This window comes from Eptatretus burgeri, chromosome 3 (genome assembly GCF_056783735.1).
Source record: "Eptatretus burgeri isolate ZD-2024b chromosome 3, Ebu_testis_v1, whole genome shotgun sequence".
NCBI lineage: Eukaryota > Metazoa > Chordata > Myxini > Myxiniformes > Myxinidae > Eptatretus > Eptatretus burgeri.
Genome location: NC_140963.1, coordinates 100,869,994 through 100,892,952, shown reverse-complemented (window position 1 = coordinate 100,892,952; position 22,959 = coordinate 100,869,994). Strand labels below are relative to the sequence as shown.

At 44.2% G+C, this 22,959-nt stretch overlaps 1 protein-coding gene across 14 annotated transcripts in view; it reads right to left on the bottom strand.

The window, feature by feature from the left end:
* LOC147030538 (histone-lysine N-methyltransferase 2C-like) overlaps positions 1-22,959 on the bottom strand; it is a 240,631-nt gene that overhangs the window by 137,208 nt on the left and 80,464 nt on the right. For 12 of the 14 annotated variants that reach the window (XR_015056437.1, XM_085874679.1, XM_085874678.1 and 9 more), the window contains 6 exons: positions 16,780-16,946; positions 15,799-16,544; positions 12,955-13,086; positions 12,424-12,528; positions 1,011-1,115; positions 14-195 (listed from right to left, as the gene is read on the bottom strand). Coding sequence is in view for 13 of the 14 variants with exons in the window: in XM_085874679.1 (XP_085730805.1) it covers positions 14-195; positions 1,011-1,115; positions 12,424-12,528; positions 12,955-13,086; positions 15,799-16,544; positions 16,780-16,946 (1,437 nt within the window). In the remaining variant the exon portion in view is untranslated. The remainder of the gene's footprint in view (positions 1-13; positions 196-1,010; positions 1,116-12,423; positions 12,529-12,954; positions 13,087-15,798; positions 16,545-16,779; positions 16,947-22,959) is intronic. The other 2 variants (XM_085874683.1, XM_085874687.1) reach the window with 2 other exon arrangements.

The window sequence follows — 22,959 nt, the reverse complement described above, 5'->3', positions numbered from 1 at the left end:
GCTTTCCACTCACCAACTGCATTTCCAACCTCCAGTGGGCACAGTAAGGAGTTGTGGCTGAAGGCAGTAGATGTGGAAGCTGATGTCACAGTCATCGCAGAGCAAAAGGCGCCCAGGATCCGAAGCTAGGCCACACGTCTCGCACGCTGTGCATTCCAAGCAGCGCCAGCCCTTGCGCAATACAACGCGTGTGATCTGCTCGTAAACACGCATCGAGGTCGGCATGGGATGGCAGGACTATGGCACTGCATTTATCTTGCTCAGCCGAGTCAACCGTCCAATAAGAACTACACAAATGGCTTGAGATGGTGTTGGTTAAGTGGAATTATGCTTATCTAAGAGTTTGAGACTCAATAAAAAGAGCGTCCGACCTGCACAAACCTGAACCGCCTCATGGCTCAGATCGTCTCGTCCGTCAGTTTCTCAATTAGTGAAACTAATACGTGAACAGCTAAAGATTTCTTCACAAAGTTTTAACCCTCAATATACAATAGCAGGCACTTGTGTAATATAAAGATCGCAGTAATTTTGATGTCATGTCCTCAACAGCAACAAGGTGCATCATCAGCATGTGTCGAGGCATTATGGTGGTTCGGAAACCATTTTCTTCAACAACAGCACTTTTTTCTCAGTGTAAAGAATCTGGTAGTCATGATTTCTTCAATAAATACTGCTGGGTTAATAAAGAAACAAGATTATTGGAAGAGCTTAAAAATATGTAAACCAAGTGATGCTTTTACATCGTTAACCCCAAAGTCTAAAACTCCCCAATGGTGATTGTGTTGACGCGTGTCATGTGTGCCTCTTCGACTTGCAGAATTGTTAAACAGCAACAACATTTGGAAAAGTAAAAGTTCATTTTTGTTTAATTCACCAAATCATCAACAAAGGGGAGGAACTGAGGTTCATAACAGTGCTCTTTCAATTTATGCAAAGAATCATTAAAGGTAAAAATTAAATGAACAAAAATAATCTTGGTAGTTGCCAGACTTCACAAAAGTGATGCCTACCTTAATTCCCACACAGTAGGGGTGATAACACTGTCCACATTGTGAACAAGCCAACAGTCGGCCCTCAGCTCCTCGGCCAAAGCTCCCACAAACCACACACATGTCCTAAAAACAGGAAATAAGAAAAGAAATTAAAATAATAATAATAACAATAACTCGAACTACGTTGTCGCTGGCACACAATCGCATATTCCCGCGCGCACTGCTTTGTCCCATTAACGCGAGGTGAAATTTTATCTTGCAAAATGGATTGACTATCCTTTTGTAATTGATGTGCTTTATGACCAAACACTTACTATGTTTACTAAATCAGAAGTCATTGCAAGCATGTCAACATTTCATGAAACAATAATTTAACACTGTCCAGCAATATAGAACTGTGCATCAATTTCATCATCGGAATGAACTGTGTATAATATTAATTATAATTATTCATAATCAATTAGATAAATACAGTAAAACCTGTGACTGTTCATCACTCATGGGGGCCACATAAGTAAATTCTTTACAAGCCGGTAGGCCACGAGGGATCCGCGAGGATCGAAGCGCTGGATACGATGCTTTTCATTCTGACCGATCCACCGACGAAGATTCATTGCCAAGACGCATTGGTTCACCTACAATTGTTCCTCTGCCTGGCAAGATTTTTCCTATTGAATATTTTGCCAACTGGCACTCCTCATAAAAAATGACGGTAAATGGACACCCTATTTTTGAAGGACTACCATTTGAAAAATAAAACCTCAATCAAAAATCGGCTCGAGTAAAATTTTCTAAATGTCTCGAAGTGTTTAATTCCGAAGTCTCATTTCTCCACATTCAAAACTGAAGGACAAGTATTGAAAATACTGTACACGGTTTTTCGGCCGCTGCACAGCAACGGGTGGTTGCTCGGCAACGAAATTCAAACGCGCACATTCCCAACACATATAGCACCTGTTGGCAAAGTTTAATCGAAATCGGTTCGCTGGTTCGTGCTGTGGAGCCTCGCGTTGCAGACACATACACAGACAGACACACACACACACACACACACACACACACACACACACACACACACACACACACACACACACACACACACACACACACACACACACACACACACACACAACCCGACAATAAGGGATATCTAGCATATATAGCGAATCCAAGAAAATAATTTACCATGTACAATGGTAAATACACTTAAAAAAAAATCAGCCCCCATGACCCCACCCCCTCTGGGCCGGCCCCTAGGGGTCATATCAAAAATCCGACAGTGTTGTGCACTTCCCCATACATCTATCTACTATGTCCCAAAGTTTCAAGTTCCTATCTCAAACAGTGTAGGAGTTACAGGGTAAGACAGACGGACGTACGGACGTACGGACGTACGGCGGAGACGATCGCAATATTCCCGCTTTTCTTCGAAAGCTCGGGAATAACTAGAATGGCACTCGGTAGAGCGCACAACTCTACCACCCAATGCCTGATCCACGAGAACATATCGGGCCCAATATATTTTTGAAATTTCATGCAATACAGAACTATATCGTTTTAGGCCCGATCTCTCAATGGTGAAGAATCACTTTAAAAATTAATTCTCATATCCAGATCCCGATTCGGATCTTCACCAAAATCGAATCAATTCGTCCTTCCTACACACCCAAAGTTTCCACCAAGTTTCGTCCGAATCCATCCACATCTTTTTGAGACATTGTGCTATATATTGTAACCAATTTGGAAGCTTACTGCACTCAACATTCAGGTCCTGATAGAACAGTTGTATTGGTAAGTGTGTGTTTCTAGTTCGGGCCCCCTACCTGAGTCTAACGGGAATTACATGTGTGCACCGCGGAGTGTCGTTTACAACAAACCTCCTTCACTACACTTCACACACCGACGCCATTGCCCACGTGCGTTCGGCCACGTACGTGGGTGGAGATTTCCATCGCCGAAGACAGGGACTCCGCCCAGGAAGGCAGGGGCGTGGCCCTTGTCCTATCACGGCACAGAAAGCGACTTTCCCACGGCACCCCACCAATGGGATTGAGATTGCCACAGAGAGCGACCTTCCCACGAAGCCCCGTCCAATCAGGGTGGAGACGCCTCAGACAGCGATTTGCTCACCTCGGAGGAAAAAGGAATATAAGAAACGCCAGGCTGGGTAGTAAAGGTGCTAAAAGGGTCGAGGTGGTGGTCATCGTGGTGGTAAAAGGGTCGAGGTGGTGGAGGTCGTCGTGGTGGTAAAAGGGTCGAGGTGGTGGTCATTGTGGTGGTGAAAGGGTCGAGGTGGTGGAGGTCGTCATGGTGGTAAAAGGGTCGAGGTGGTGGAGGTCGTCGTGGTGGTAAAATGGTCGAGGTGGTGGTCGTCATGGTGGTAAAAGGGTCGAGGTGGTGGAGGTCGTCATGGGGGTAAAAGGGTCGAGGTGGTGGAGGTCGTCATAGGGGTAAAAGGGTCGAGGTGGTGGAGGTCATCGTGGTGGTAAAAGGGTCGAGGTGGTGGTCGTCATGGTGGTAAAAGGGTCGAGGTGGTGGAGGTCGTCATGGGGGTAAAAGGGTCGAGGTGGTGGAGGTCATCGTGGTGGTAAAAGGGTCGAGGTGGTGGAGGTCATCGTGGTGGTAAAAGGGCCGAGGTGGAGGAGGACGTCGTGGTGGTACAAGGGTCGAGGCGGTGGTCATTGTGGTGGTGAAAGGGCCGAGGTGGTGGAGGACGTCATGGTGGTAAAAGGGTCGAGGAGGTGGAGGTCGTCGTGGTGGTAAAATGGTCGAGGTGGTGGTCGTCATGGTGGTAAAAGGGTCGAGGTGGTGGAGGTCGTCATGGGGGTAAAAGGGTCGAGGTGGTGGAGGTCGTCATAGGGGTAAAAGGGTCGAGGTGGTGGAGGTCATCGTGGTGGTAAAAGGGTCGAGGTGGTGGAGGTCATCGTGGTGGTAAAAGGGTCGAGGTGGTGGAGGTCGTCGTGGTGAGAAAAGGGTCGTGGTCGTCGTCGTGGTGGTCATCATCATCGTGTTGCGGGTTCGAGTCCCGCCGAGCCGGATCGTCGAAGACCACACGAGGTGGACAGGTCCAAGAACAGGTTCTGGTCTCTAGCTCACCTGTCCTCGAGCTGGAGGCCTTCAACAAAGACCCGACGGGTCAATTTCTGTGTGTGTGTGTGTGTGTGTGTGTGTGTGTGTGTGTGTGTGTGTGTGTGTGTGTGTGTGTGTGTGTGTGTGTGTCTTTAAGTAGCAACTGTATAAGTGCTTGTGTGTAAATTTGCATTTCTTTATTAGTCGTGATAACTCTGCCCTTCTGTGTTCCCCTCCCTGCCTATTGTAAATAACTATCCATTTTGTTAAATGTACCAGCTTGCTTCTGTGTTTCTTTCATTGGTTTGCCATGCTGCAAACGGGAACGAGGAGGTTTCCTTGTTGCCGTAATCGTGCAATCGGCCCGGCAGGAATCTGGTACTCTCCGCTCGGGGTAGGGCGCGGAAACGGCCTGGATCGCGCAGATAATGCCGAAGGTGAATTTCCCCGGTAGTTTGGACGACGTGGGTATTTAGGTAAATTGAAATTGACAATCGACCCTATCCCACGTGGTCGACCTATTGGCGATCTTCGGTTCGATAAGGGACCCGTCGGCTCCGGAGTTATCCGGGGTGACGACCTATAAAATCCGGGTGTTCGGTGGAGCCGACTCTACTGCTCCATCTCACGGTGGTGCTCACCACCGAAACTCGGCCCCACAACAATATTAGCTTAGCCCTATCTCTCAATGGTGAAGACTCACTTAAAAAAATTATCAGATCTGGATCCGGCTTCAAATCTTCACCAAAATGGAATCAATTCTTCATTATCACACACCCAAAAGGCCCACCAACTTTCATCCGAATCCGTCCATAACTTTTTGAGACATCATGCTATATATCGTTTTTGGTACGATCTCTCAATGGTGAAGAATCACTAAAAAAATTCTAGTCGCCGGATCCGGATTTTCACCAAAATCGAGTCAGCTCATCCTGGTCACACATTGAACCGGTCCACAAAATTTCATTTGGATCTGCCCACAATATTTTGAGATATCCTGCACACAATCAAACAGACAGAAAGGGGGTGAAAACATAACCTCCTTTACCTTGGTGACGGAGGTAATAATAACAATAACGTTCAAGCTGAGGGTTGGTTTGGGAGTGGAGTGTGTGGGAGGTGACCCACGGCAACGCAATGAGGCGTGGAAGGCGACTAGCACTAACGCATTGAGGCAAGCAGGTGTGGGAGGCTACCCGTGCCAATGCAATGAGGTGTGGAAGGTGACCAGCATGAATGCAAGGAGGTATGGTGGTGGAGGGGTGAGAGTGGGGAGGAGAGTAAACTGTGAGACTGGGCGAGGCATGGAGGAAACACAAAAAGTACAGAAATACAACTGATGAAAATGAACAAGAGATCTCAAGGAATAAGACATAATGAGAGTGGAAAGAAAACAACAGCTGAGTGGATTAATGGACTCAGAAATCTGCTTGGTGATCCCATCTCTGCACATAACTCATTGTGTTGGGATCCCAAGTCCAACTCCCATAATATACTGTTTATATGTAGTTTATCATAAGTACAGCCTTTCCCAAGTCCTTGCCATTAAGTAATACGTGTGATCCACCACTAAAAAAATGTCAGATGTCTTTTTAAACAAGCTCAAATGAGCTAAGATCCTCGTCCTCTTTATAATGACGTCATAAAAACGAATATGACGTCATTGTGATGTATCAGGTTTGCGATAAATTATCTGTGCTAATTCCCGGCTTGATTCCCGCAAACAAATTCAAACAGCTTGCCCAGTTTCGGAGATAAGGGTGTAGGCGATTTCCATTAGCGGCGATATTATGACGTCAACTTTTTTTCTCGGAAGAATTTCCAAAATCGGAGATGTTTACTGCCTGCGCGTGGACTTTCTGCATATACATGGAAAGTTTCACGAAGATCCGATGAAAACTCTGGGTTGTGAAACAAAAAATGTAAAAAAATAGGAATGACCTCATAAAAATTGATATGACGTCATAGGGATGCATCACATGTGCGGTAATTAATCTCTGCTAATGCCCTGTTCGATTCCCGCAAACAGAATTCAAAAAGCTTGCCTAGTTTCGGAGATAATTTTTTATATTAGGCGGTTCCCATTAGCGGAGATATTTTGACGTCATAACTTTTTTTCTCGGAGGAATTTTCTAAATCCGAGATGGTTACTGTCTGCACAGGGTATTTTTACAAATATAATATGCCAAGTTTCAGAAAGTTTCGATGAAAACTGGAGGCTGTGAAACAAAAAAGTCCACAAGAACAACAACGTGAGTAAGACTTAGAAATCCTCCACGAGGATCTAAAAATCAATTTTTGGATTCACAAAATTTACAGAAAATATCATCAGCAAGAGACACCGAATGTATAATCGAGGTTTGGGCAAATACGTTGAGAGTTATCAGAAACAACAAACTGAGAAATTGAGCATTACAGAGAAGATGACGGTTTAGCTCCATTATTCTACACCGAAGTTTCGACATATTTCATCAGAAAAGCTTAAGGCAAGTAATGCAAATCAAATTAATGATTTGTCTGGACTCGTGGTATTGGGTGGCATGAGTATTTTCTTTTTGGGCTTTAACCTTAGCGATTTATCTGTAACAATTGTCATTTTAAAAAACAAATATTACTGAATGATATTTTAAAATCTTGTAGGTGAAATCAATCGGTCAGTGTTGTGTGTATTATAATCATGAAAGTGCTTTTCAAGAATTCAACACCTGGTTACCTTTCCCAATATTACAACCTGACCTCCATCTTCCTTAATCCCTCTGTTCTCTTGTCTGTGGAACAGACTCACTATGTGTGTGTGTGTGTGTGTGTGTGTGTGTGTGTGTGTGTGTGTGTGTGTGTGTGTGTGTGTGTGTGTCACTCTCTCCAGTCTTTCAACTCTTGCTCGCTCCATTTCCTACCACTGCTTTCTCCTATTCTCACCAACCCCTCCACTCCTTAGCCGCTTTCCTTAATTCGCCACTCATGTGCAAAGTCTTCGTCTCCCCATTCCCCGTTTAATGGGATGGGTCTGACTGAACCTGAGGCAATCTGTTATTTTGCTCCCCCATTAGCTGAGATTTCTGCATTAACAAATAAAAAAAGGAACCATAAAATTCACTAATCCGCATCATTAACTATTTTTATCTACAAGAGTGAGGCTAATGGAAGAGCAAGTTAAATTTAAAGTGGGGTCGCAGGGCAACAATTGGGCACAACTGGAATGGGGGGGAGAAGAGACAGAGACAGAGACACAAAGAGACAAAGAGACAGAAAGAGACAGAAAGAGACAGAAAGAGACAGAAAGAGAGAGAAAGAGAGAGAAAGAGACAGAGAGAAAGAGAAAGAGACAGAGAGAAAGAGAAAGAGACAGAGAGAAAGAGACAGAGAGAGAGACAGAGAGAGAGACAGAGAAAGAGACAGAGAGAGAGACAGAGAAAGAGAGAGACAGAGAAAGAGAGAGACAGAGAAAGAGAGAGACAGAGAAAGAGAAAGAGAGAGACAGAGAAAGAGACAGAGAGAGAGAGAGAGAGAGAGAGAGAGACAGAGAGACACAGAGAGAGAGAGAGAGAGACAGAGAGAGAGAGACAGAGAGAGAGAGAGAGAGAGAGGGAGAGAGAGACAGAAAGAGAGAGAGAGATAGAGAGAGAGAGAGAGAGAGAGAGAGAGAGAGAGAGAGAGAGAGAAAGAGACAGAGAGAGAGACAGAGAAAGAGACAGAGAGAGAGACAGAGAAAGAGACAGGGAGGGAGAGACAGAGAAAGAGAGAGACAGAAAAAGAGAGAGTCAGAGAAAGAGAGAGACAGAGAGAGAGAGACAGAGAGAGAGAGAGAGAGAGAGAGAGAGACACAGAGAGAGAGACAGAGAGAGAGACAGAGAGACAGAGAGACAGAGAGAGAGAGAGAGAGAGAGAGAGAGAGAGAGAGAGGGAGAGAGAGAGAGAGAGAGAGAGAGAGAGAGACAGAGACAGAGACAGAGAGACACACTGACTGTTTCATCTTTCCAGTAACAAATTATATCCATTAAAATTTGTGCAAAACCAAGGCAATAAACAATGAAAGGAAGGGGGCAAAGTAGGCTTTAAAAACCACTGGAAATCAATCAATCGGTACTAAAGCAGCGTCTGTGACGATGGTACAAAGTGCAATTTTAACTGCACATGTGCTCTCAAAACAATGTGTCCGATTCACAGAATTATAAAAATAAAATTCCATCCAAGCAAATACTAATCCCTTAAACTTGACCAAGAGGTTAACTGTACCACCCAAAGGATTGTCAAGTTCCACCTTCCAAGTTCAATGTACAGATTTATTCACCAATGCAAAAAGCAAATTTGCCAGGAAGACCTCATTTTGATGTGTCAGGGAAGAGAAACCAAAAATAAACACTTTCAGAGTGAACGTTAGGGAAAGCTGAATGCACCACTCTCGAGGTCTAGACTAAATAAAGGAACCAAGTGTGTACATTCAACATTAGCGTGCGACAGAGTCTCGAGGGTTTCACAGAAAGGACACTGGTTGGAAAAGTGGGGAAGGATGGATATGTATATTTATTTATTTATTTTTATATATATATATATATATATATATATATATATATATATATATATATATATATATATATATATATATATATATATATATATATATATATATATACATACATGCAAAAGCCCATTGGTGGGTAGCACCCAGTGTGCCGTTTTCTTATGAATCAGGTTATGACAAAAAGTATTCCATTTGGGTTGGAGGGGGATTATAAAGGCAAACAAGCATACCACTCACCAACTCGCCAAGTTCCAAAAGAGTTGGCGAATGGCTTTAACAAGTTTGATCAAACCTGGTCCGGTCTTCCGAACCAACTGATGACGAGACTACAAGTTTGATCGTGGACGAGTATTTCAAGACGAAACCAGAAAACATCACGAATGGAGCGAATGCCAAATTTGGGTAAGAGAAGCTCGGTTGGTGGGCTGTTTGCCATCGACGGTGCTGGAAAGTTGTTCCCGATAAACCTCGCCTTTGCGATATACAGTGGGTTCCTCACGTAATAATTTTCACACTAAACGGCTGGACTGCATCGTGACTTTGGCTGCCAGTGCCGCAGCACTCGACCATCTCGGATCATCAACCGCTCAGTTGGCAACATTGTGCGTACCATTTTGGACAAGGTAATCAACAAAATAACGATCTGTTCTTATTTCCTTCAAAAGTGCATTATTAAAAATAAAAAATTTAAAAAGGTCCATTTAAGAACATGTGATTTTGATCAACCATAAAAACTCGCCAAACATTTAAAATACCATTGTAAAATGGCGGAAGCAAGCACAAGTCCATGTGTTGGAGGTCCATTGAAAACAATCCAGACGAATAATTTAATCTCCCAGCTTGGTGAAGAAAATGAAAGGCAGTGGACCATTAGACGAAGGTGGATGGACCATAAAGGAGCTGCAAATTGAACCAACTGGAAGCACCCACTCCCTTTGGGAGCCGTCAAGGGGGGGGGGGGGTCATGTTATTATATTTATGCCGATTTTACTCCAAGGGGTCCCAGGATTACACACCCAAAAAATGGTTGCGATCGGTTCAGCCGTTTTTGCGGTACCTGGGAACAGACAGACGGGACAGATGGTGAATTATCGAAAGAAGAAGATGCTGAAGGCCATTGTTCTGCACATGATATCTACCAGACCTTGGCCACCCTAATTCAAGGGAACATTCAAAATTTCCCGATGCAGCCAACGCTTCCCATTCCCGAACAAATGAGAAATGACCACACTGTGGTCACAACCTTCGACACAAAAAAAAACAAACCCGGCCAGTGCCCAGTCAGCAGAGGACAACAGGCCTGATGTGTTCGGTCCATCAGAAGACCAGGATGGTGGCCATATCATTTTGTCTGGGTGCGATGGTGGGTGGAGTCAAGTGACCACTGTGGGTGTGGTCCGGCAGCTGGCTGACGAATGGATGCACATTTCAAAAATCAACCCCACACCAGGAACCACAACAACAACAACAACAACAACAGCAACAACCTGCCACATGTCACAGGTAAAAAGTTGATGAAGGTCTTCTGTATTTTCAGCAAGAAGGGTTCTTGAGAATGCACAACCTTTCTTCTGTACCACAGCAGAGATGCTGCCAGATTATTGATAACCAGAATCCTTCCTTTGTAGGACAGCAGAGTCAGTAGCACAAAGACTCAGTGGGCCTTTCCATTTTTAGCTCACCTGGAACGTAGTTCCAGAGAGCTTATGGGACGGCGCATCATCCGTCAGTCCATCCGTCCGTCTGTCCATCAACTAATACAACAAATACTTGGCCACAAAAATCCGTCCACAAATACAACAACAGTGACAACAGCAACAACCTGCCACATGTGACAGGTAAAAAGTAACTTCACATCCTCTTTTGATGAAACTTTACAACGTTCATCAACGTGTATGTACCAAAGTTTGTTCATGGCCTTAAAAAATAAATAAATAAATAAATGAATACATAAATCGAGCCTTAGGGGGGTCTACAGGGGTTGCCCCACCAAAACAGGCATTTGCTTTCTTCTCAGAAACAACACACACAATTCCGATGAAACTTGACCACTACTTTAATCACCTGTGATTTCCTATAGTTTGTTCAAAACATTTTAAAAATTGGGGTCTCAGGGGTTCTATGGGAGGGGTGGGGGGGAGGGGAGGGTTGCCTCCCAGAATATGTATTTGCTTTCTTCTCCAAAACCACAAACATAATTCCGATGAAACTTGACCATAACCTTTATCACCTGTGATGTACCAAAGTTTGTTCACGGCATTAAAAAAAAAAAACACCCATAGGTATTTACTTTCTTCTCTGTTACAAATTTTGTGGGTCATCCACACCTACCAGTGGTTGCCTGGTTGTCTTATCCAGCCACGACCAGGTGAGCACCCTGCGGTATTGCCCCGATGTTTATAGCTTTCGTTCGAGGGTGTCAAGACCATCCCAAATTTTTGCTGGTCACGTTGTATCCATGAAGAAAGCTTCAGGGTAATTGAAGCCTTTAAAATCTCAAGACAGTTGTTTTGGGAATGCCGGCAAGGAAACCAGGGATAGGCCCATCCACGCTGCTTGACACTTGTTCCAGATGACTGAGGCTGAAGAGGCTGTACCTTAATAGTTCGGATAATCTATCAATTTATGTATCTCATCAGTATTGCATAACACACATATCAGCATAGATGGAGACTTTCACAGGATCTATCAGTTCAGTGTGATCGGCTACTCGAGAGAGATGATATGCTCCGTCCGCAATATAATCAAAAGAGGCTCAACAACCAAATAATATCGCATGCCTGACAAAGGATACCCCTGATGAATACCCCCAGCCAACCTTTGCAAAAGGAAGTCACAAAATTTCATTATGTAGCAGTTTTATAACAGAGAGAAAACTGCTAAAACTTTCAAACTCCTTCAATAAATTGACATGATCGAAAACTTCGTCTTCATATAACATTCAGCCTAGGTTTTCCTCCTATCCTTCACACAAAATTACAAAGGTCATAATACAAATGCTTCATTCGGAATCGAGGCCTCGTCGTAGATCCCGATCAACAGCGTGTATTGCTATCGACTGGCACAGCCTCCGTGGGGAATGTTTGCAAGTTCTTTCGTTCGGCGTTCTGCACAACGTGACAGCTGATGGCAAATCGGCAATTATTCTTCAGGAATATTGATTTGATTCCACAATCAATACAAGGTCGATTGATTTACAGTTATTGCCGCATTGCTGCGGGGTAAACCGCTCAGTGAATATTCACGAAACAGTCTCAACAGGACAGCTGATGAAATTATGCCTGGTGTTGGCTTAATGGTTAGGGCGGTGGTCTTGGGATCCCAGCATCCTGAGTTCAAATCCCCCTCGGCTGTTGAATTAATACCAGGTGAGGTTGACTCTGCCTGTCATCCTTCCGAGGTCGGCAAAATGAGTGCCAGCGAGCTGATATCCTCTGTCGGAGTGGTGACCCGTCCAGGATTGTGCCCAATAGCCTCGGAGACTGATTAGGCAGCACCAACGCTCTGCACAGAGTATGGTCCCGATGGATGGATGGATGGACGATGAAATCAGCTTTCCGGCGAATTACAATATGTGGGCATCAATCACACGAACTGTTGCGAAACGTGATCATTTCGGAGCATTTTTTGGCTGTGCTGAAAGAAAAGTTTGTGCAACTTTTCACTCATTTCATTGTGGCAGGTGACACATGTATAAGCAACTCCAGATCAGAGGCTTCGATAGCACTATTAAAAAGTTTTGAAAAGGAGATCAGGGCATATTTTCAAATATACAAATTCATCCAGAAAATAATTTAACATGTGTTGTTTGAATATTTGACTTCAGGTAATTTGATTTACCTGCTTAAGAGTGAACTTGTCGAAGGTGGAAAAAAGCACCACAGCATTTGGCATGGCATCCTCTGGCTGCTCCTCCTTTTTGTGAAGCATTTCTGCAGCTTGACCCTGGACAAGAACAAACCTTGGCATTCAAATCCACCAGCACCATCAACTGGTTCATAACATAGAGAACCAACATAGCTCGCAACATGGGCTATAAATCCACATGAGAATCTCTTCTTCCCAGGATGCACCCCCAACCCCTCCCAAGTGTGAAGCAAAAGCCAAAAAAAAAGAAGAAGACAAGCAAGGTATTGGGAAATCAACATTGCTACTGTCCAGAAAAATAATATAAATAAAGGGGACCACAATGCAGATGCACTCCATTTGGGAATAAAACATGACGATGCGGAGTTGTTTAGTATACTGCGGGTTTGGGGAAACGAGACGTGAAAATAGCAGACGAGCAGGGCAGCGAGTGCAGATGCAGATGAGTGGGGCGGCACATGTGAGGGAATGCGATGCACAATGGTGAAACAAAAGGAAGCTGACCCCTCCACTCACTCCCTTCGCAGCAACGCCGACTGGGCAGACAGAACGCTGGCCACCGCGACCCCGACCCCGACCTGTGCCATGTGCCGAACCCCGTGCACAGCGCCGGCTGTGGTGAACCACGCCCGGCCCCTGCAAGGTGGCACCGCATGGCCAGTTTACTGGCGCGGCTTGCACACCACGCCAATACTGAACCGTCTTTCCCACGATTAAAGTGTCCCGCACATCAACAGCTGCACTGATTCTACAATTACATCAATGTTGGAACCGTATGCTAGTCAGAAAGTATACAACCTGTTTTTCAAAAGTTTTCCATTATTCTTGTGATAGAGGCTTATGGGGGCAACATTACCACATACAGATGGCATTTAAAAAGTACCCAACTACCCCCCCCCTCCACCAACCATGAAGGAGCAATGTTTTTGTTGTTTTTTTTCCACAGGGGTGGATTAGTTTCCTGATGCCACTGGAATAGAACTGATGTTTTATTTGCTGCGATACTTTTGTTCTATTTTAAGCCATTTTACCTCCCCTCTCATGTCTTTACAACTGACAATATGAACAATGCAACGAGGCATTCAACAAGAGTCGGCTTACAGAGCAGGGGTTCTCGTTCATTTTTGGAATAGGAGGTAACTCCTCATAAAGCTGGGGATTTGGTGGCCGCCTCGGCCTCCAGAGGGGTGCAGGAGCAGAGCCCTTGGGGCGGGGGGGGGGTTGGGGAGTGGCAAAGCCCCCCTGATGTTTCCTGCATTTAAAGCAATTTGTAATGTTTTAAAAAAGAACTTTTACAAGGTGTTAATTTGGCTTTAAATTTTCCTGCTATAGCAGATATTTCGACAGCTTGAGGTAAACAAAATGATCAATACACATTGTTTTTTTTGCATTCACATGTGTAAACAAAAATAGACCTCATACGGTCAGCAAATGACCATGATAATGATGCTGCCAAAGGCAAATCAGTTCAGTGAGTATTGATACAATCTGTAGTGGCAGGTTACCAAATTTTTCTTGCCAGAATAAGTCGTCTTTGATTGCATTATTTTGGCAGATTACAGAAGTAAAGAACTAAATAAAGTAAATAAAAAAGTTTTGGTGAGAACTATCTTAAATATTGATAGCTATGGTAAAAATAACCGGTTACCGGCTTTTAACACGAACCCTGCAGAGGAAGGCTTATTAAACTGTAACAGTGTATTCATAAAAGTGCAAGTTTTTCAAAGCTTAATAGGGTTGGAAATAAAGGGAAAAAAGTCAAATTTCAACAACCGCAAAAAATAAAAATAAAACATGAAGTTTTAACAAACATTGGGTTTTTTTTTTCTTTTCATTTTTCCACTTGCCATCCTTATGCAAAACCATCACATGATATTCACAACTTACCACGAATCAACAAAGGCAAGACGTGACTGTTCCCACTGAGCTTACTGGGAAATTAACAAAGTTACCTTTGCTGCTTGATGACGTTAACAATTTGATCATGGCTGGATTTATCACTTTAATTCAGACAGCATTCTGATGTTGATTTTAGTCTCCCTGAAAAATGCGGGTGTGACACTCTTGCATCCATTACGATCACAAGATTCTCCGATGCTAATGTGAGATCAATTTCCACCAGATGAGTGTCAAAACAAAAAAAATTATGTAAATATATATATTTTTTTTTACGATAACACTTCTTTCTGCATGTTTCTCTGGGAGGCGTTAAAGAAGGCATGCCTTATACCAAACGTTAACCGACGGTTGCATTTCACACGATCCGGCTTGTGCTGCTCCTCTAATTTCCACAACCTCCTCGTCAAATGCTCTTTCTACACGTCAAATATTCAATTTTGGATCACGTGCCTTTTCTCGGCCTCTCGCGTCAGCTGGCTTGTATAACAAATATGCCAAATGCCTCCAAGTGTGAACCAGCATGTGGCATGTGGCATTTGTGATACCAAATCAGCATGGCGAATATGAATGTCCCAAAGTCAAAACGGTGACAAAAATTCAACTCAATATTTTGCCAACTCATACAACTAGTCTCGAAAATGCCAAAATAAATGGTCTTTGGTGTTCGATGCTTTGTTAATCTTGACTCGACTTTAGCATGCTTCATGATGGGTTCTGTGACTCCCATCGCTGACAAATTATAACAGCTTCTCAAATTAATAATTTCAGGTGTTTTGAGCCAAATCTCACAGAATCATTCCTGTGAAGTAAAAGAAGAAAAAAAAAAAAAAGAAGACGTTTTCATGTTTGTTCAACTTTTAGCTTTGGTGCATATTGAATCCTGCAACACCTGAAGCCAGACAGTCAAGTTTATTACCATTTAGCAATTGATCGCTTCGCTTCTCTGCCATAGAAACATTCTTACAATTTGGCTTTAGCAAGTAAACGTTGTAATATTGGAAATAAGCCCTTTAAATAACTCCTTATATAACTTACTACCTGCAATGCTCCCTCAGGTCAGTACTAGGTACTCCACACTCAGCTTCTTCCGAAGTCAAAGTGACGGTCTTTGTGCAAAAGAAAGCCCCCAAAAGACCGAGAGCCGAAGATGAATTATCACTAATTTTAAATGAAAACAAAGTTGCATACTACATTGGCATGATTATATTCTTTTGAAATCACATTCCCTGTGCTTTAATTACCTTTTTTGCAAATGAGAATGTGAAGTGAAAAAAAAAAAAATGCAAAAAAATTATCAAATCTGGAAATTTGACTTTTGTTCCAATTTGACTGTCAGGAGAATTAAAAACAAAAAACAAACAACAAATGAGATAAAGCTGTGAGCAAATGAGTTAATGACAAAATTTCCCATACTTCCCATTAATTCAATGCTATACAGAACAAGCAAACCTGCAGTGCTCGAACACGCTGGCGCCCGGGGGGGAATCGCAGCTTGAAGATTGATGGTTTTCCAGTGGTGGCAGCCTGTTGTGATTCTGGTGATGAAGATCCCAAACAAGAGGGTGCCAATGATGGTGCTCTTTCACTTGGTGCATTTACCGCAACAGCTCCTTCAGATGGTAACTTATTGCCTGTTGTTTCGAGTGCTGCCTCCACTTTCCGAGGAAGCTTAAGTTCAGCTGCTTCTCTCTCCTGTTTTGGACCCATCTGAGAGCCAGGCATTGCCTTAGCACCCCCGCATCCACCTCGCAGAGCTCTTCCTCTTGTGTGGTTATTTCCACGCCTGCCCCCCGTGGTAGAAAGAGCATTGCGAGGTAAAGAAAGTGATCTTGAGAAGTCCTGGACACGTCTTGAAGCATTCTTCCCAGGTGAATGAGTCAAGACCTGCTGTTTATTAAGAACTGAAGGTATCGCTGTATATTCCAAGCCACCAAAGCCACCCTGAGTAATCTGGAGACTGTCAACTGGTTTTGCTGATCCTGACAGGGGTGAAGAGAATGACTTAGACAAACGACACCTAACCGACTGTTCTTTGCAATCAGTGATCTCGCCTTGTATGAGCTCATCTTCCTGTTTACATGCCACAGGCCACAATTGCTCATTATGGCAATAACTCTCTGACACACCACTTGGTCGATCTTGAAGGTTCTTGGAGGAGTCAAAAATGAGGCCAGCGGGTCCTTGTAGAGTCATGTCTGCAGGAATTACAAAGGAAATCAAGTAATCAGAGCTTGTTAAACATACAAAAAGGTGACAACATACTGCTTTACAGTGGACTTCTGAACGTTTCCAATAGCTAAGACATGAGTATTTCTGCTCCAACTTCTCATTTTAGGATTGCAAGCGCAAGAAAATAAAATTTGTGATGCTGATCTGAATGGTATAGATAGCCAAAGGTAATAAAATTATATCGGGTAGACATGCGATCACCTGAAACTGGCTGTCGCTGGCTCGATTCCCTACCCAAAGCTGTGCCACGAGATGGCACAGGAACACGTTTCTGTCTTTCCCAGGAAGAGGATCGTGACCGACACGATGGGCAAATGTACTCCGGGGCATCAGGTGGTGAAGTTTCATCACATTCTGGATGGATAGAGCTGGTGGGAGATAATGCAACACTTCAGGTAGAAAATAAGTAAAGCTGCATTATGAAAGCTGGATTATTCTAAAAGTGTAATCTCAAAATCATAATGCCAGTTGTTCAGGAAATTAAACAATTAAGGAAGCTTAGAAAGTGGAAAGGGAAAGGGTGATAGGAGATGGTTCATTAAACAAAGCTTTAAGCCAGATGTGTGGTACAAGACATTCATCCACAACGCTATTTAAAAATGATGCACCGTCAATCAGCAGGCCAACACCCTAAATAATGCGACCATTTTTGACCTTGGGCCAATGTGATATTAAAAGGGACCAATATCGGCTTGCTTATTTTCTGTTGGGGCTGTTGTGCTACGTCTTATATGCATTTGTTTGTACAATTTGACCCTTGAACCTGTAAAATCAGAAAGAAGACACCACACCAATGTTGACCTGCTTTAGAATGAAGAACTGGTCAAGCTCATGAAGGTTAGTGTTGGTAGGCTTCAGTGGACACGGAAAGATGGATAAAAATCAACAGGATCTTGATCTGAGACCTGAGAGTGCTGTGAAATGTGGTGGTACCATCTCTGACTTATTTCCAGTTGTTACTGGAGTCCGTCAGGGGTGTGTACTGGCCCCCACACTTTTCAGCACTTGTATGGACTGGATTTTTGGGAGGATGTCGGAGAGATCAAGTTGCGGTGCATCGTTTGGCAATGTCAAGATCTCGGACCTTGATTTTGCAGATGATGCAGTCATCTTTGCGGAGACTTTAGACATCCTCTTGGGGGCCCTCGAGGTGCTGAATGAGGAGTCGGAGCCGTTGGGATTACGGATTTCTTGGGTCAAAACTAAGATCCAGGCTTTCGGTGACATCTTGGATGCTGCTGTCCTGTCTGTGTCTGTTTGTGGTGAGGACGTTGAGGTCGTGGATAGATTCACTTACCTTGGCAGTGATATTCATGTCTCCGCAGGTTGTGAGCCGGAGGTCAATAGACGTCTGGGTCGGGCCTGGGGAGTCATGGATTCACTGGATCATGGGTTGTGGCGCTGCCGGTACCTGTGCGGGAGGACGAAAGTCCGAGTCTTCAGGTCCTTGGTACTTCCAGTCTTGCTCTATGGGTGCGAGACTTGGACTTTGACCAAGGATCTGAGACGGAGACTAAATTCCTTTGGTACCAGGTCTCTTCGGAGAATCCTTGGCTATCGCTGGTCAGATTTTGTGTCCAACGAGCGGTTGCTGAGAGATTCGGATGAGATTTGTTACCTGCATGGTCCGTGAGCGTCAGCTGCGGCTGTATGGACATGTGGCTCGTTTTCCTGACGCTGATCCTGCTCACCAGATTCTCTCAGCGAGGGAGTCTCATGAGCGGAGGAGGCCAGTGGGTCGACCACGTGCCTCATGGTTGCAGCAGGTTGACCATCATCTCAAGGAGATGGGGATGGGCCTGGCATCTGCCTGGGGGATGGCCAGACGGAGGCCCCTGGAGTACCGGCGGAAAGTGGATGCAGCGACGCGCTGTTCTGGCACATGCTCCCATACCTGACCTGACCTGACCTTGATCGAGATGTGGTAACTGCCATGGGAAGCAAGCAGAGGCTAACATTTCAGGCGTTAACCTTTCTTTGGAGAAAAGATGGAGACAGGATATGGGTGGAAGTTGATAGATGGTGGGAGTGAGTCAGAGGTGTGTGCATCAGAGCAAAGTCAGTGGTGAGATAGCACACAGGGTGAGCATGACCGATTTTGACAAGGGTTGTGGAAGGGGTGGGGGTGAGTTCAGGGATGAAAGGTCAAGAGGACTGGGACGAGTAGAAGAGTGAAAATAATACAGAAACAAACAAGACATGTAAGGTCGTGAGACAAATCAACTCAAGCAACTCTAAAAGTGATGTGGGTAAAAGTAATAAATAGTAATCAAAATTTTAAAAAAGCAAGATAAAAAGGAGCCATAGAAATGCAAGGTCAACAACTTGCCGATATTGAGCAAGAAGCAGACCTTGAGACAACTTCTTGATGTGAGATTGCAATGACATGGAGGGCCCGGATTCCAGGGCTTGAAAGTGGGGCAACGTGGGAAGCAGCTCCAGAGCAGTGGGGAGACATATTCCAAGACATTCTGGGTGATGGCTTTGTACACCGTAGCAAACTTAGGCAGAGGAAAATTTTGAGGTTGGGGGGATATTTTTGAAGCCATCTAGGAGATATGATCTTCTGAAGACAGATTATAGCTGAAAGTGACATGATTACTTGCTGATCCTTGTGCACAAAGTGAGAAAATAAGTATTTCTTGCACAAAAACACAAGTTCCAGGGAGATGATCAGTTGCTTACTTTCCACCGATCTATCGAGGGATATTGCCACAGCATGCCTGGTGGAAGGGTGCGGAACTATCTGGCACAGTGTGGAATTGTCTGCTAAGTGATACAATGGTTTATTCAATAACTAACACATCATAGTGTTCTGTCCAAAGCAACCCAATGCTGTGAAGCACAAAGGAAATCCGATAGTCAGTTGATGAGGAAACTCTGAATACCATTATTTAACGGTTTGAAAATAGTCCGAGTGCGAGACAAAATCAAATGGACAGATGTCCAGAGATATAGATTGCCCTGACATCTTGAGATTGAGGGCATCCACACATTGCTGACACAGAAGAAACGGTATGCCAAAGGTGGAACTAGAAAGCATCTCAAAATGCAAAGCTCATCCGTGTCTGCTCTGTACTCAAAACTAAACTTGATGAAAACGACAGTTAAAAAGAATTGTTACTTTTAATAAATTTGTGTTCTCCATGAATAATAATAAAAGTGTGTGTGCCTCCTCCATAACTCAAAACCATGAAACCTAGCAACCTAAAACTCTGCATGCATACTAAGGGAACTCGAAGGAAACTGTTAAGGAAGTGCAAGAGTGAAAATTGGATGTTTGAGTAAATTGAAATACCCCTTTTGAAGATAATAAACAACCATATTTAATTATATCCTTCATCAGGTAAATCCTCAGACACCTCACTCTCCCTCCATGGGGGTCTTAAGGCGCATGCATGTTGGTCACCTCACATCTCCCTTGTTGGGGTCTTAATTCGCAATTTTGTTCAGTCTGCTCAACGATGCTTTGAGTTGGAACAGGCCGAAACGGTTTATGACAGATAAAGCATTCAAAATGTTATTTTTCACTTTCCCCACTCATATCAACAAAAGCCTCATACACCTATCTACAAATTGCTGCATACATCCCTTTTGTAAGTGCTATAGTTTTCAAATTAGCAGCTTGGGGCGATTTCATGCATTCCATGATACGATTTTCCACGATCTGCTCTCATGGAAGAATTAAAAGTAAAAATCGAAATATAATTTGCGTTTGGAGGATTGGATCACGTGGACTAAATAACTCGCAATCTGGAGTGAAATCTGAAAATGTGAAGAAATCGGCAATGTTTAGTTTTTTGAGGGTATGTGCCATTAGCAATCAGTTTTATATTGCTTGCCAAGCCAGCCGTTCCTTATCAACCATTTAATTGGAGCGCTTAAGCCACTTGCCAAGCGCCGTACAGTTCGTGTCCTGATTGGGATGTACAGACAGCATTTGCTACTAGGTGGAGGTACATATAGGTATATTTTGAAGTTGAAGTTGAAGGAGTTGAAGAACGATATGTTTTCAGCCCTCTCTGTCTGTTTGGTTGCTTCTCTGTTTGTCAGTCTGTGTGCAGGATATCCCAAAAAGTTGTGGACGGATTCAGATGAAAGTTGGTGGGGAGGTTGAGTGTGTGACAACGAAGAATTGATTCGATTTTGGTGAAGATCCAAAGCCGGATCTCGATACGAGATTTATTTAATTTTTAAAGTGATTCTTCACCATTGAGAGACCAACTACCCGGGAGGCGACGATGGTTCGCGGACATTATTGAACAATGCCACGATAGGTACAATTGAGTAAGTGGAAGCTTTTGAGGAAGCCATACCGTAAAAACCTATCTCTTCCGTCAAAATTGACCAAATCAAATCGGATTTTTTTATACATGTTGTACTTATGGACATTACGCACAGCTTCTAGGAAATGAAATTGCGAGAAAAAAAAAAATCGAGAAAAAAATAAATAAATAAAAAGTTCAAGTGGGCGTGGCTCCGCCCACAAGGAGCGTGGGACGCCCCTCATACAAAAAGACACGAGACCATGATATCTGGCTTGTGTCCAAGTTTCATCAAGATGGTATCAAACGTCACAGAGCTATGCTCTGGAGAGAGTCACAGACAGACAGACAGACAGACAGACAGACACAACGAAAATAGTGGACACTGCTGGCGCCCACGAACCAAAAACAATACATCGCATTATATTTCAAAATATATATGTTCTCGTTGATCAGGCATTGCGGGGCAGAGATATGCGCTCCACAGAGTGCCCTTCTCATTGCATCTGTAAAGGGACTCTGTGAATGTGTGTGCAGGCCTGCATGCTTTGTTGCGGGCGCTGTGGTGGAAAAGTTTATCCCATATCTTATGATGATGATGGGTGGTGGAGATTTTTTTTAGATCCTCAGCAACATCCCCAAAGTGGAGACTTTTAACCTCAGCAACATACGAACGATCACGTTTTCCTTTGTCCTCGTGACTGTTTCTAAAGCAGTGCTTTAGAAAGGTTATATGGTTTCTCTTTGCGAGTTTCAAAGCAAAATAGATTTGATAACACCCGACGCTTGGGTCTCCAAGTAATTTTGGTTTTATTTAGTCTCTGCACGTTTCTGATCGCGAATTAAACACTATCCGGAGACAATGTGCGAATTGGACAAATGACCACACTTTTTTTAAGCAGTCACAGTCAATTCCGCATTTTTAATTTTGAAATTTCGTTCTGGTTCGGAGATTCTCGAAGTTATCGCATTTCATCTGTAATTCTTATAAACGTTCAGAGAGTTGTATTTGCACATTATTTGATGCACCGGATGTGTCCAGACAGATAGTGGTCAACTCCAGAATTGTCCAGGCAGTGATCGTCTGCGGACGCTCCGGGCGGTGATCGTCTGCGGACGCGTCCGGGCGGTGATCGTCTGCGGACGCGTCCGGGCGGTGATCGTCTGCGGACGCGCCCGGGCGGTGATCGTCTGCGGACGCGCCCGGGCGGTGATCGTCTGCGGACGCGTCCGGGCGGTGATCGTCTGCGGACGCGTCCGGGCGGTGATCGTCTGCGGACGCGTCCGGGCGGTGATCGTCTGCGGACGCGTCCGGGCGGTGATCGTCTGCGGACGCGTCTGGGCGGTGATCGTCTGCGGACGCGTCCGGGCGGTGATCGTCTGCGGACGTGTCCGGGTGGTGATCGTCTGCGGACGCGTCCGGGCGGTGATATTAGTCTCCAGACGTATCAGAATGGTGGTTGCCTCTGGACGAGTCCGGATGGTATTCTTCTCCGGATGTGTACGGGCGATGTTTATTTTGCCTGAACAGCTAGGTCCACGAACCGAAGCAGAGGTGGATACTTTTGAGTCCTGGGAGGACTTCGCTCCATCTTCTCAAGCCCGCAAATGGAGATAGCAACCAACGACATCACACACATACACACAATTGCAAAACCCCGTTTCAGGCTGTGCGGGGGAAGGGGCGGGGTGGGGGTAGTGTATTGGGGCGGGGGGGTAATAATGGTTGGAGTTTTGTTTTCAAAGTTCAAATAATGGCACGTAATATGAAGAATGCAGCCACTTTTTCCCCCATAATGAAAAATAAGCTTGATGATCAAAAGATGTTCACATGAACAACAGCTTGTTTTGCGCTCATTTAGAACAAGATGACCACTCACATTCAAAGTCCTGAGAGCCCACTTTACCCAATCCTTTGGAATTGTGAGTTAGAACAAGGTCAAACACTCCATTTGTGCAGTAATAACAAAAAATGTACATGCTTGATGATCTGCTTATACAGTTACCTTGCAAAGGAAAACAGTGAATCTGCCCCTGGTGTATTAATTTGACTGTGTCTGGGATTAAGTGCACCAATCACGGTTGGAAGGGCAATGACCTAATTTCAAGGTGAAGG